Source organism: Rousettus aegyptiacus, unplaced genomic scaffold, assembly GCF_014176215.1.
Source record: "Rousettus aegyptiacus isolate mRouAeg1 unplaced genomic scaffold, mRouAeg1.p scaffold_m13_p_6, whole genome shotgun sequence".
NCBI classification, from domain to species: Eukaryota; Metazoa; Chordata; class Mammalia; order Chiroptera; family Pteropodidae; genus Rousettus; species Rousettus aegyptiacus.
The window spans coordinates 77,945,816-77,958,680 of record NW_023416309.1 but is presented as its reverse complement, the minus strand read 5'-3'; the positions used below and the strand labels follow the sequence as shown (position 1 = coordinate 77,958,680).

Genomic DNA, 12,865 nt, shown 5'->3' with positions numbered 1-12,865 from the left:
AAAACATACATTTAATTACTAATGACAACATTTTCCTATAATTTTTAAACTCAGTCATTACTGTTCCTCATTTGTCCTTTTTTTCCTATGAGGATGTTAACCTTTTTACATCGACTTTGAATATATTAAAGACAGTCACAATTGTTCATGTTTTCTTAGTTCTTCATTTAACTTCTTAGCTCATGAAGTTTTCTGACCAAAAGACGTGTTTAGATAGGTAGTCAAAGTATGTTTCAGCTTTTAGGGACTACCTAGCATTTATGCCAGATGAACTCTCTCTGAAAAGAACATTACGGATGACCTTGACCAATGAAACCCAAAGCATAAACATCCTGGCAACAGTCAACATGTGGTCACAAAAGAATAACAAGCACAGGAGAAGAGATGGTTTCCCTGTGGACATTAATTATTTTTTAAATGTTAATACTAATTGTGTTATCCTTTAAACCACTTCCTTCCCTTCTTCCCAAAGCTGTCATGCCTGCCAGAGATTTCTCTCATTTGCTATTCCCAGGAGCAGCTTGATCAGAGGATTTTCCTTGTTATTAAGTGATATAATATTACTATATATTAATATAATATTGATTATGTTAATATATTATTGTTACAATAATAATGATAGCATTATTATAATATCAACAATTTTTAATATCTACTCTATATATTAACTTAAAAACCCTCAAAACAACCTTAACGAGGTAGATGTCACTTAATATCCTCACTTAATCAGTATAAAACTTTAGGATTAGAAAAGTCAAAGGATGCCTCCAAGCTGGTAAGGTTCAAATTTGGGATCCAAAGCAGGTCAAGCTTCTGTGCACAGCCGCTGAGCTACTCTGTCTCTTAGAAACCCGCTGCGTACACACCTCAGTTTGGGCCCCACGACAAAGACCCTTACCTCTCATGCCTCTCTGTTCCTTGTTAAGCATTCCGTCCACTTTCTCCACTAGAGATTTCTTACCTCTCTTCCGATGCTCCTATTAGACCCATCTGCCTGCCCCCTCCTCTCCCCTTGGCCTTCCTTGGCCGACCTCCCCAAGGTCCTGGGCCACACCATCAAGCGGACTCTCCTGTTTCATCTTTATGTCTGAGTCTCCTCCTTCCTCTCTCCCTCCTTCTGCCTCCGCTTGGCCTCAGCTGCATATAATGGCTACTCAGAAGCCCCGGCGATGAAATGGTGGCTGCGTACTGAGCAGAGTGACCTGGTGCAGGCCTGAAGGGCCCAGTGGAGGAGAAAAAGCCAGCTCTACTGCCAAGTAGGAAGCCAGAGCCATGTGGCAATGACAGATGCAAGGGGAAAACACTCAGCAGAGGCTATTTCCGGACTCAGGATTCGCTGCACCCACAGGTGGGGAGCACCAGCCCTGTTCCCCAGCTCTGGGTGCTTCCTACCACCACCCCTATTTCCTGATAAGGTAGGGCTGGATTGGGCTCAGCAGGGCAGAACCCACCCTCCAGTAGGGCCTCACTTGGGGATGCTGTTGGTGACTCATTCTCTCAGCCCTTCAGCTGCACTGTAAACAGGCCCCGGCTGTGTGACCTTCCCAGAGGGGAAAACAGCAGCTGCAGGCGGCCCCTCCCCTGAGTTCTGGCTACAGAGCAAGGCTACAGGACAAGAGTTACCAGGGGCCTAAGCTCCGGGATGGTGAGAATAGGCTGCCCTCCCCCTAGAGGACACTCTCTAAGATGTCTCTCTACCCAGGGGCCCCCAAGACTGGCCTTGGGGATGCTGGCAGACAGGGACAGAAGGGCCACTGACTTTCCGAATGTGTGGTTTCCGGAAGCCCAACTGCTGGGGAGATGCCATATGCTGCCTGGTTGGGGCTGGCATTCTGGCCCTCAGATCCCTTCCAGAGGGGAACCTTGTCCTCACATGGCTGGTGTACACACCCAGAGTTCTGTACAACCCGTACAGGCCAGGATCCAGGTACCAGTCTAGACAAGCGAACTCAGCAAAGCAAGGCCATTAACTAACCCCAAACAACCTGACAGCTCCAAGCTCTCAATGCCAGGAGCAGGTCCTTGTGGTCACCTTTCTGCTTCACTGATAAAGGGGAGGGAGGAAGGATTCTACTCCCTCAGCCACCTCATCCACCTTCCCAGCCAGGTCCAGCCCTGCCAATGCCCCCACTACACTTTCTGTCTGCCCCTGAATGTGTCGCATGCCGGAGCAAGTTCAATGTGCAGAACCCTCCAATGGGTAAATTTTTCCCAGGCCAATGGTGATCAGTTGACTGCTTTGGGTTCTCAAGGCACAGGACAGAAACAGAGAGGCAGAAGTGGTTCTGGGCTCTGTGAGAGTCCTGCTCACCTGGCACCTGGGCTCCCAGAGAGCTGGTCAGGTGTTGTGGGGACTCTTGCTTGGGTGTATAAACGGGTCAGCTGGGCGGGAATGCTAACCTCCCAACCTCCATCAGGGATATCTGCTTCATTGCTGCACCCAAATCCTTTCCTCCCTTTCTATTAGGTTTTTGCAGAGGGCTATGTATTCTTTTCTCTTCAAACTCAGATCCCAACTGCCATGGAATTGTTTCTTCCTCAGGTTCAAAGTCAGACTTCGATGAATCAAATAGGAAAAGACCACAGAGAATTTTTTCATCAAAGAGCCTCGCAATGTTTTGCAATCACTTTTCTGTAAGAGTTTCGGCTCAGAACTCCCTGTCCTGCCCACACTGACAAGGGGTCAGACTAATGAAGTGGAAAGGACACATCCACAATGTTGGCTGCATTTGCTCCAATCTCTAAGCAACCCAGGCCTTGGATTGTGGGGCGGTGACCTAAAGACGCCACCTCAGCTGTCGGCCGGTGTTTGCACTCCAGCCAATGAAGCGAATTAAAAGGTTGTACAAACACGTGGCATTGAGCAAACAGACCAAAGTGTGCTACCCAAATGTCCCCAGAGAGGGCTGAGGCTTGGCACCTCGAAGACTGCTCTGCACCATGGAGTGACCTGGTACCCTCCTTCCAAGGAGTTACATTGCCCAAACCAGGCCCTCCGCTGCAGGGACCTGGGAGAGCCACTTCTGGCTGTCAGGCAGTGTACCTGGTATGGAATCTACCCTTGCTCCTCTGAGCCTACCCTCTAGAGGAAAGTTTGATCACCCATCTGTACAGACCTTTCCAGCTCTGTAGGGAGGCCTATCTGCCATCTCATCCTGGCCTGTGGGGAAAAGGCATTTTGCCAATCTGAGGCCCCTCTCCTCCAACGGAGGTAACAGCTTACAGTGCCTGTATATCTTTGTTTATACCACAGCCCATGTAACACAAAACCCCTTGGGACTCAGAAAGCCCCCAAATTAGGGTTTCCATGGCAACACATTCCCTCTAGATTCCCAGGTTATCACGGAGTGATTATCCGTGGCCCTAAAGCATTTGTAGATTTGACTTAAAGGCTCCTAAAGGCGCCCCTGAAAACTCCTTTGTCCCCCAAATTAGAATATGGGTGGGAGACAGAAACAGAAAGTGCCATTGTGCTCTTAGCTCCAAGTCCCTGGGAACCGATCCGGACAGTTCTGCTATTTAAAGGCCTGGGCTGTGTCAAAACGAGATTCAGCTCTGCTCAGCAGAAGCTGCAGCCAGCTCCAGCATATTGCCTAAGAGCTCCCCCACCCTGTCCTTGCTGACTTGCTTCTCATTCCCTTTCAGGGTCTGTTCTGGAGAGAAGCAGCCATGAGAGCCCTTATCTGAGGCCTCATGGGACAGGGGAATGCCCAAGGAGAACTATCAGGTCAGGGGCAGTGGCAGAGGGGGAAAGGGACGACTTAAAAAGTGCTTAGAGCAAAGTGCTTAGGGAGCTGGCCCATGTAACTAGAAGGGGGGTCAGCAGGATGTGGGTGTCAGCCCCTGTCTTCCCACAGGGGACAATGATCAAGTAGCTTCTTGGAGTCTCTGGATCAAAGGTTGTCAAACTTTTTCTGTAAAGGGCCAGATGGTAAATATTTTAGGTTTTGCGGCCATATGGTCTCTATAGAACTACTTCTCTCTATCTCTGTAGCACAAGAGAAACAAGTGGGCATGGTTATGTACCAATAAAACTTTGTTTACAGGCCCCTACTAGTGGTTTGGGGATTTAGCCTGGGGGCAGCAGTTTGCCGAACCCTGTTCTAGATCCAAGAATGGGGACCTTAGAAGACAAGCACCAGCCTCCCTTAAACAGATCCCTTGTTAATCAAACGCTTTAAGTGACAATCTGACGGTTTTCTCACTTATTCGGCCTTTGTACCCTTTTGCGCCTCCCATGCTCCTGCTGCAGTGCTTTTGGCCTTCGCACAGGCCTATGAGAGGCTGGTTAAAGCAAAGGACCTCCCCCAGAAAAATGCACCTGCACAGGACACAGACACAATTTGTTTGCATATAATCTCAGGGGAGTGCACAGCCCTCCTAAGGCTTATTCATAGACCACATAGAAGCCTAAAAACTATGATAAGATCCCTTGCTCACTCAGAAAAAGCTTTTTTTTTTTTTTGTATATGAAAGCTAAACAACCCTGTAGAAAAAGAAAATTAGACAAATGATACAAAGAAGCAATTTACAGAATACAAATGACCATAAAAACAAGGTGAAAAGATGCTCCGTGACTCGCTAACGATTAATTTTTTTAAAAAAATCATGGTATGTATTTTTTCACCAGATCAGATTGACTAATGTTTGAAAGACTAATGATAGGGTACTGGAAGGGGTATGGAGAAAAGGCATTCTCACACACATGCTGGTAGGATAATATCAGTGTACAGAATAACCTTTTAGAAAGACCATGTGACAGTACATTTTAAAATTTAAAACAAGCTGATCCTGTGGCCCAGCAATCCCACTCACAGGAGTTTATTTTACAGAAATATATGTACAGGAATGTTCACTTCAGCAGCATCATAAATCAGAAAAATTAGAAACTAACCTAAGTGTCCATTAGTAGGAAACTGGTTAAATAAATTATGTTATATCTATATTATAGAAGTACATGGGATTCTTTAATAATGAGCTAGCTCTCCAGAATTTAAAATAATAAGGTAGATCTAAACACTGGCAGGAATAGATGCAAAAAGATACATTGTAAAGTGAAAAATGGAAATAACAATATTTCTTTAAAAAAAGAATATTGGTATATACATTTTAAAAAATACTTAAGAGATTTATTTGATAAAGGTAGGCTTATAGAATTTTACAGTCTATATTTCTAAAATATTGACTTTTTAAAAATAACATTTAAAAATGAAAAAATAAAAGCATTTGTTTCATAATTAAACAAAAATAAAAGAAAATTAATATTTCTGCATTTAATAGTCTCCCCTAAATGTTCCTTGGACAACTATGAGTTCATTTTAAAGACTTTCTTAAAGGGGATTCATGATATGGTGGTTTTTATCCATTTCCCTTATTCTTTATCACAATAAATTATCTTTTTGCATCTCAGAGCATAAATACTTCTCAAGTTCAAGCACCATCTCTGTTTTTTATCCTGAAATTCTGAATTGCCATGACATATGTATAGAGTGACTAAAATAATGGAGTGATGCCCAGTTTTTAATTTTCGTTTGTATGAAAGACTTGGTCATTTTCACGCTGTTAAAGAACAAACAGAACCATGACTCCTGTTACACAGTTAACACAACTTAGTGGAATTTGTGTACTTTTGATGGTTCTAACAGATTTCTTATCGTTTCAACACTTGTTTTTCTCCAAATACTTGAAAGAAGGAGGGAATATATTTGTTTTGTTTTGTTTTGTTTTTAATCTACCTGGTTAAAAAAAAATAAAAATAAAAATGTACTAAAGAGTACAAAGTCTACCTCTCTCACATTACCAGGTCAAGGCAACTAGAATTCCCAGATCTGTGTGTTACCTACTCCCTGAGCGTACGTGTCATGACTTTCTCACCTAACACAGACGCCACTCAGCATTCCATTTCCAGGGACCCAGACCCAGACAGTTAATCCCTCCCACCAGGGTAAAGTTAACAAGGCAAAGTGTAGGAAGGGAGAACAGAGGAGACACTGGGCCTGGCCAGGCCTCTGGCTCACGGCCTACAGACAAGGGGTCATGGAGATGTTAGCACCTCTTCAAGCTTACCAGAAGAAAACCAGTCCCTAAGGCTCCCTCAGAGTTAAACAAAGGCACCTCAACATCATGACTCCTGACTCATTAGTGCAAAGAGAAATCAGAAACCAGAGTGCCCTGCAAATTAGTGATGGTAGGTATTATCGTAAAACTTTTTCATGGGGAAACTGAGGCAGGCCAGACTTTCCTGGACAGAAATTTCTCCACGGAGCCTATTATTTTTACTTCCTGACAGCCAGCTCTGAAAGGCAGCCTCACCCAACTGGGAACGACTTTTATTGGCTTTCTTTGACTTTCTTTCCTTCAACCTGGACCTTCCTGCAGCCTCCCTTACCTCAAAAAAGAGCACATTCTGTGGCATTCTGGTGCACCAATAAGGGGGTACTCAGCAACCCATGGAAACACTGGGGAGACTCTGTGCCCTGGTGTTTCAAAAACCAAGAAGAGAGGCAGCCTATGTGCTCTCGAGTTTCTCATTCAGTTCTGGACAAAGGCAGCAGTTAGGGGTGGTGAGGGAGGCTTGATTTTACGTTGTACTACTAGCCAGAGCTGCCATGGAAAACAAGAGAAACACAAGTGGGCAGCAGCTTTTTCCTCCCTGTTCCTGCCTTCTCTGGACATATGGCTAGTGAACTGGCTTCCTCAGCACCTAAGCCAAGGTCAGCAGGCAGGGGATGGGCCTGCTCTGAGAGCCATGCTCTGTTGCTTGCAGGACCTCCCCAGCTCAAGAGGCTGAGGCCAAGACTGGCTGTGCTGCCAGGCCGCTTCACCAGCAGCCCTCTAGTGCTTAGGAGGTCCAGGCACATGCAGGTGAATGGGAGACAAGGAAACTGAAGCCAATAAAAGCTGCCTCAAATTCACAAGGAGATGACTGAGCTGAGATGTTCTTAAAGAAATCAATACTTACTGTTAATGAGGTGAAAGTCATGCACATCCCACCAAAGCCATTCAGAGACAAGGAGATGAAGATGAGCACAGAGAGAGCTGTAAGGAAACAGAAGGAGCATAATTGGGGAACCACAGCTGAGCTTCAGGGAGGCCTGGGCCTAGCCCAGAGCATTGCGAGGCACAGGCTCTGAATAAATGAAGGCTGAATGAATGACAAGCCATCAGGGGTCAGTGCCAGATACCTAGGGAGTTGCAACAACCTCTTCCTCACTATTCTCCTCTTGCCTATTTTATGGAGCTTGGGCTCTTGCAAAAGGTGCCGCTTCATGCTCTTCTCCACTAACCTGAGCAGCAAGCAAGAGGTCTAAAGAAGCTGCTTCACTCAAACCAAAAATACAGGTACCCCAAAATTGGTAGATGGGCCTGGCTACTAAGATTTTGGTGAAACCCAAGTCCTATTTTAGTGTTTGTTCTAAGTCCTTGAAGCAACAGCTCCACGTGAACAGGGTTGGGGACCAGGTGGCTTCTATGTCATCTTTAAAGTACTGGCCTTAGTTCTTAGAACTCATCTCAGGTTGGATTGATGAGACCATCAGGGACTGGCTTGGCTTGGCTTGGCTTGGCTTGGCAATGAGATAAGAGCGTTGCACATCCTGGGAGTTTCAGACATCTGTCTGGGGCAATTGTTCTTTTACCCAGTCCCCCATTTGAGATAACTGGGTAAAGGCCTAACAAGCATCCCTTCTAACTTGAGCAGTGAGCACCAGGCCTGGCACAGCTTCCTAAAGCAGGTGGGCCTGCAAGCATCTCTGGGTACTCTCCTGAGCCTCTGACAAAAGAGTGGAGGAAAAGTGTACTCACAGTTTGGGTTACTCGCTCCATAAGCAATCAGCAAGCAGGAGACAGCAAAGCAGGCACTAAAAACAAGCAGAAATAATAAATTATTTCTTATTATTGTTAATATTATTATTTTATTTGAGAGCATTTACTATTTTTATATACTGAAATTTATGTACAGTATTTTATTTAATAATTCTAAGGAATGTACTTGGCCCCATTTTACTGATAAGGAAAAAAAAACTGCTTTCTCCAAGGTCTTTAATTAGTAGGTGCCTAAGCAGGAATTCAAGCCTGGAAGCCAAATCTTGTAAATACCACACTGCCCTGTCCCCTCCCATTGCCCACTGGAGAGGCCCAAGGCTCTGAAGCAAGAGAGGGCACAATCCATTCCCCTGATTCCAATGCTCGCTTAGCCAGGGGATGGACAGAACCCCACAGGGCATGAGTGAGATGAGTGGCAACTCCTGCATTCCCTCCACTTGGCTCTGTTCTGGGGACCAAGGCCTCCTTCACCCATTCCCTTCATGGTCACAGGTCTCACTCATTGCAAACCACTGCCCTGCGAGATGATCATTTCCAATGGGAATGGCTCGGGTGGCCGTGACCTGAGAGGCCAGCTGCTAGGTGGAATGGCACACTGGAACTTTATGGATCAGGGACTCACACCCCAGAGGGTGAACAGGATAATCCACACGGGTACTGGTGGCAGGAGAAATATTAGGACTTTTATAATTTTTTAATCTTAGCCATTTTAATTTATATTTTTTATATATGTATCACAAAGCACATAAAAAATTAATAATGGCATGTGTAATTGATAATCCTATGTGCTTATAACAGAAGTATGATCTATTTTTCTTAAAGAAGTAGAGGGTCAGAAAGACTAGTGTTTTTAATGACAAGCTACTCCAGACCCTCCCAGGCAGGCCTAGCACCCTGTGCCTATTTTGTGCAATATTAGCACACTACAAAGGATCACTGTACCTACTGATTTGGTGGCAGACGGAGTAGAAACCCCACTCTGGGTGGGCATTTTAGGGAGCTCCACAGTGTACCTGAGAGCAGGTACCACGATTCCCTACAGTGAGGAACTCAGCCCAGGGTCCAGCTGACCACCTCCTACACCCACACTGACCTGCCCAGGAGCCTCAGCTTTCTTGGGCCATACTTGTCCATGACGATGCCCAGGGGCAGAGTGATGGCACTGAGCAGGAAAGAGCCCACGGTGAAGGCCAAGTTTAGCATCTCATCCTGGGCCTTGCAGCTGAGCCAGCCATTCATCCAGCTCACCTCCTCATGCTCCAGCTCTGCTGTGTTCTCCACTGTGCTGTTGGTGACATTCTCTGTGTGTGTAGAGGGAGGAAAACCTGATCACAGGCTTGTGGCAAGGATTCCCAAAGATTAAAGAGGCAGGTGCACATTCAGAATAACCCCACTGGGAATAGCAGGCCTGGCTCTGGGCCCCCTGAGGGCTCAGGCTACCTCACAGGAGGCTTGGCTGTCCATCTGGCCCAAGCCCCCTAGAACAATAATGTAGAGGTTCTTAACATTTGTGGGTGTCACATACCCTTTGGCAAATCCGATAAGGAAAGCTATACTCCTGCTCCCCAGAAAATGCTCACAAAATTTTGCCTGTAATTGCAGGGGCTTTATGTGCCCCTTGAAGCACCCAGGAGCCCCAGGTTGGGATTGCCATTCTAGAGTCACCTACATCCTAGACTAGTAGGCCTTAGAACCCAGCCTTGGCTGTGGGGCTCCAGGCTGGCTAGAACCTTCTCAGCAGCTTTGTGCATGGAAACAGTCTTCAGCCAGTGTACAGAAGGCAGACCTTAGACCACCTGGGAAGGACAAGCTGCTGGTCTCACTGCAATACCTTGGTTCTCCCCTGTCAGTCCGGAGAAGAGTGAGTGGGCCTCCTTTACTGCTAAGTACAGTGGACTTCTCAAACATACAGTCCACATACTACCTCCTCCCCTCATATTTTCATAGCATCAACCTCCATATACACTGTATTGTAGAACCTCTTGAAAAAGGTTTTTCTTTTAATAATCCAAACTTATTTGCTTTCATTTACTGACGTGCACTTTTCTTATTTTTCTTGCTGGGGTCACCTGTTTGCTATACCCTGAGGCCACGCCTGTGCTGTAATCCTGGCCTTTAATGGCCCTCTCCAAAGTCCACTCAGCACTAAGACAACAAAAACGGGAAGGAAAAAGTGCTGTGGCAGCTGAGGGTAGCAGGGTGGGGGACTGGCCAGGAACATAGCTGAGAAATTCTCTCCTCTCTGAGACTGCTAGTTAAGAGATGCTGACTAATCCTGCAGAAAGGGGAGTGGCCTTTGATTAGATTTAAGGTAACACTGGGAGAGACAAGGAAATACCCCTCTTCAGATAACTGCAAGCCTCCAGATTGCGGTCCTCTGGCGCCAGGGTTGTAAAGCTGAGGTCTGCAAAGGCCTACCCAGACCTCTCAGGGATGCCTCAAGGTCATGGAAAAGGGTGCACTTTGGGTGAATCATGCCATATGCCAACCCCTAACCAAAAAGCCCTCTTGCGGCCCGTTGATCACAGGTGAAGGGCCTGGACCTGGTCTCTGGGTTACAATTTTGGTTCCTCTACTTCCTATTTGTATGACTTTGGAGAAGTGACTTCGTCTTGCTCTTTCTCAGTTTATCTGTAAAATGGGTATAATCTAACAATGGCGTCGATCTCCTTAGAGTTTCAAGGAAGATAAGAAAATCAAGATTACATTCTAGAGCTCACACATAGAAAGTGCTCCATAAACAATAGTGAAAGTTATTATTACTATTGCCATACTACTATATTACTACTATATTACAGGAGGCTCAGGATGGGTGTAATGGTGCAATTGGCTGGCAGCAGAGACCGACGCAGTCACTGGGAGCAGAGTTCCATAATTATGTATGTGGTAGCATGAATTCAAGCCTAGTCTCCCACTAGGCTGAGAGCCCTGAAGGACAGGGATTGGGTTCTAGTCGCCTGTGTCCCTAGCACCTACTCCAGGTCCTGGTGCACAGCAGGTATTTACTGAATTAATGAAAACAATGGAATCAGGTAGCGATGGCTGAAAGGATCAAGACAGAAGAAAGGAAATAGGACACAGGGAACCAAGTTGAAGATAGCGCAGATTTAAGGAAATTATAGCTACAGTGTTAACCTTCTGAAGCCACAGAATCAAAATGTAACAAGCCAGATCCTCTCTACCCCTGCCCACTACTTTCTCTGTTTTCCAAAAAAGGGCCCACCACAACGGCAGCCAAAACACACGCCAAACAGGGTTATCCGAGCCCATCAGGATCCACCCTGGAATTGTCGTGCACACACACTGCCTTAGCCTATAGGCCTCGGCTGCTCACCCACTGTGGGGCAGCTTCTGGGAAGGCAGAGCTGCTTTAAAGTTTGGCACTGGTTTCAGGTGTCAGCTCTGCCAGAAGCAACAGAAACTGGATGTGAAGTGGGACAACAGGGTCTTCGCACGGCAATGGCCATTTCCAGGCTGGTGTGTAGATACATGCAAACTAACACAGTTGTGCCAGTGGATGAGTAGAGAGGGTACCCCCAGGGTCCAGGATTGTTGGCTTGTGAGACCTGACTGTGGCCATGCAGAGTCTAGAGCCCATTATATTACACTAGGTACTGTAATCTGCTGCTACGAGCAAGGAGCCATAGCTGGGCAGGGCGTCAGGAAGTGAGGCAGTACCGAGTGGAGGCACCAGGGTGATCTGTGCACAGTTCCCCCAGAGAGGACCCCTAAATCCACGACTATATTCACCGAGAGAGAGAAGATAAAATCCTAAGGCAATATACCCAAGAGGATCTCCCTGGTTTGCTCTAAGTGGAGATGTGGAAACATCTGAACTGTTTAGAGATCTGGTCACCCCTATTAACTAGACAGGGGGGACTGGTGTGGAGGAGACAGATCAGGGTAGAGGGAGGGGTATCTGTCCCTCTCATCTCCATCCTAGAGTCACTACACATAGGAACAGAGGCCTTATGCTTTGGGCTACCAGACTTCTCTTAAACATATCTCTGCCAATGGGGCCACCTGGCTCCCTACTCTCCTGCTTCCAGGCAGTGATGTCCAGCAATAGATGAGCCAGGGGTGGGGGGGTGTCTGAGTAGCCTCTTATCTCCCTGTGGAGCAATACAAGTGTCTCTCACCCAAAGAGAACTAAACCTTTGTGAGCTCAACAGCTTTGTTGGCAGTATAACAGCCCACATGAATAATCACAGATCCAGCGGATGCCTAAACACAGTCACACCCAGGCTGTTCCTCTCCCTCTGCTACTACCTGGGCCATTGTGGGCTAGGAGTGACACAAACAGATAAGCACCCAGGAAGTGTTAAGCCCACAGGGTGCTCCTCTGTTCCCAGACTAGAGATTAGCCCTCACCCAGCCCAGTCTGCTCTGCGCCTCACCTGCACCTGTTTATTAAACAGATGCCGCCTCCTCAGTGGGCAGCTAGAGTGGCCTGGTCTAGCCCAATCAGGGAAGGTAAACTAAGACATACCAGGAATTGGTATGGCCAGAATGTGCAGAGAACAGGCCTAAGGCTACTAAGGAGGAAACCCAGGGACAGGGAAGAGAGAACAATGCCTGTACTGTTCAGCCCCACTCACAGAAGACTCACACACAAAATCTTTACAGAGGAAGCAGGGGAGAAAAGAGGGTGCTGTGACCCCGCTCAGGCTCCCCTGATGTCCCTGGGTCAAAAAGGGGCTCCCCCTACCCCTGGGAAACAAAAGAAGTGGGTAACCTCCAAAATAGTTGGCCGGATGATGCTCAAGGGAGCAAGGGGCACCTGGCTGGAGGCCCCTTTAATTCCTGAGCAGTCTCCCTCTGACTGGCTGCTTACTGAGGCCCTCCTCCCTGGGAGCAGTTCCCTGGACCGCCCCGCTGATGGTCTCTGCCCCAGGATCTCCTGTCTCTCAAATCCTTAGTCTATCCGGCAACAGGAAGCAGCATCTCAGTGCAGCAGGGGGGATGTAGGCGAGAGGTCAGCCTCAGACAGAGCAAACAAGAGTCAGGACACAGACAGTCAGAGGGCCAGGCAGAGGGCCCC

General features: G+C 47.0%; 1 protein-coding gene across 4 annotated transcripts in view; it reads right to left on the bottom strand.

The window, feature by feature from the left end:
- SLC43A2 (solute carrier family 43 member 2) overlaps nt 1–12,865 on the bottom strand; it is a 35,103-nt gene that overhangs the window by 16,912 nt on the left and 5,326 nt on the right. For all 4 annotated transcript variants that reach the window (XM_016138937.2, XM_016138934.2, XM_036223925.1 and 1 more), the window contains exons 3-5: nt 8,918–9,125; nt 7,804–7,859; nt 6,962–7,038 (exon numbers count right to left, since the gene is read on the bottom strand). In XM_016138937.2, the coding sequence (XP_015994423.1) occupies nt 6,962–7,038; nt 7,804–7,859; nt 8,918–9,125 (341 nt within the window). The remainder of the gene's footprint in view (nt 1–6,961; nt 7,039–7,803; nt 7,860–8,917; nt 9,126–12,865) is intronic.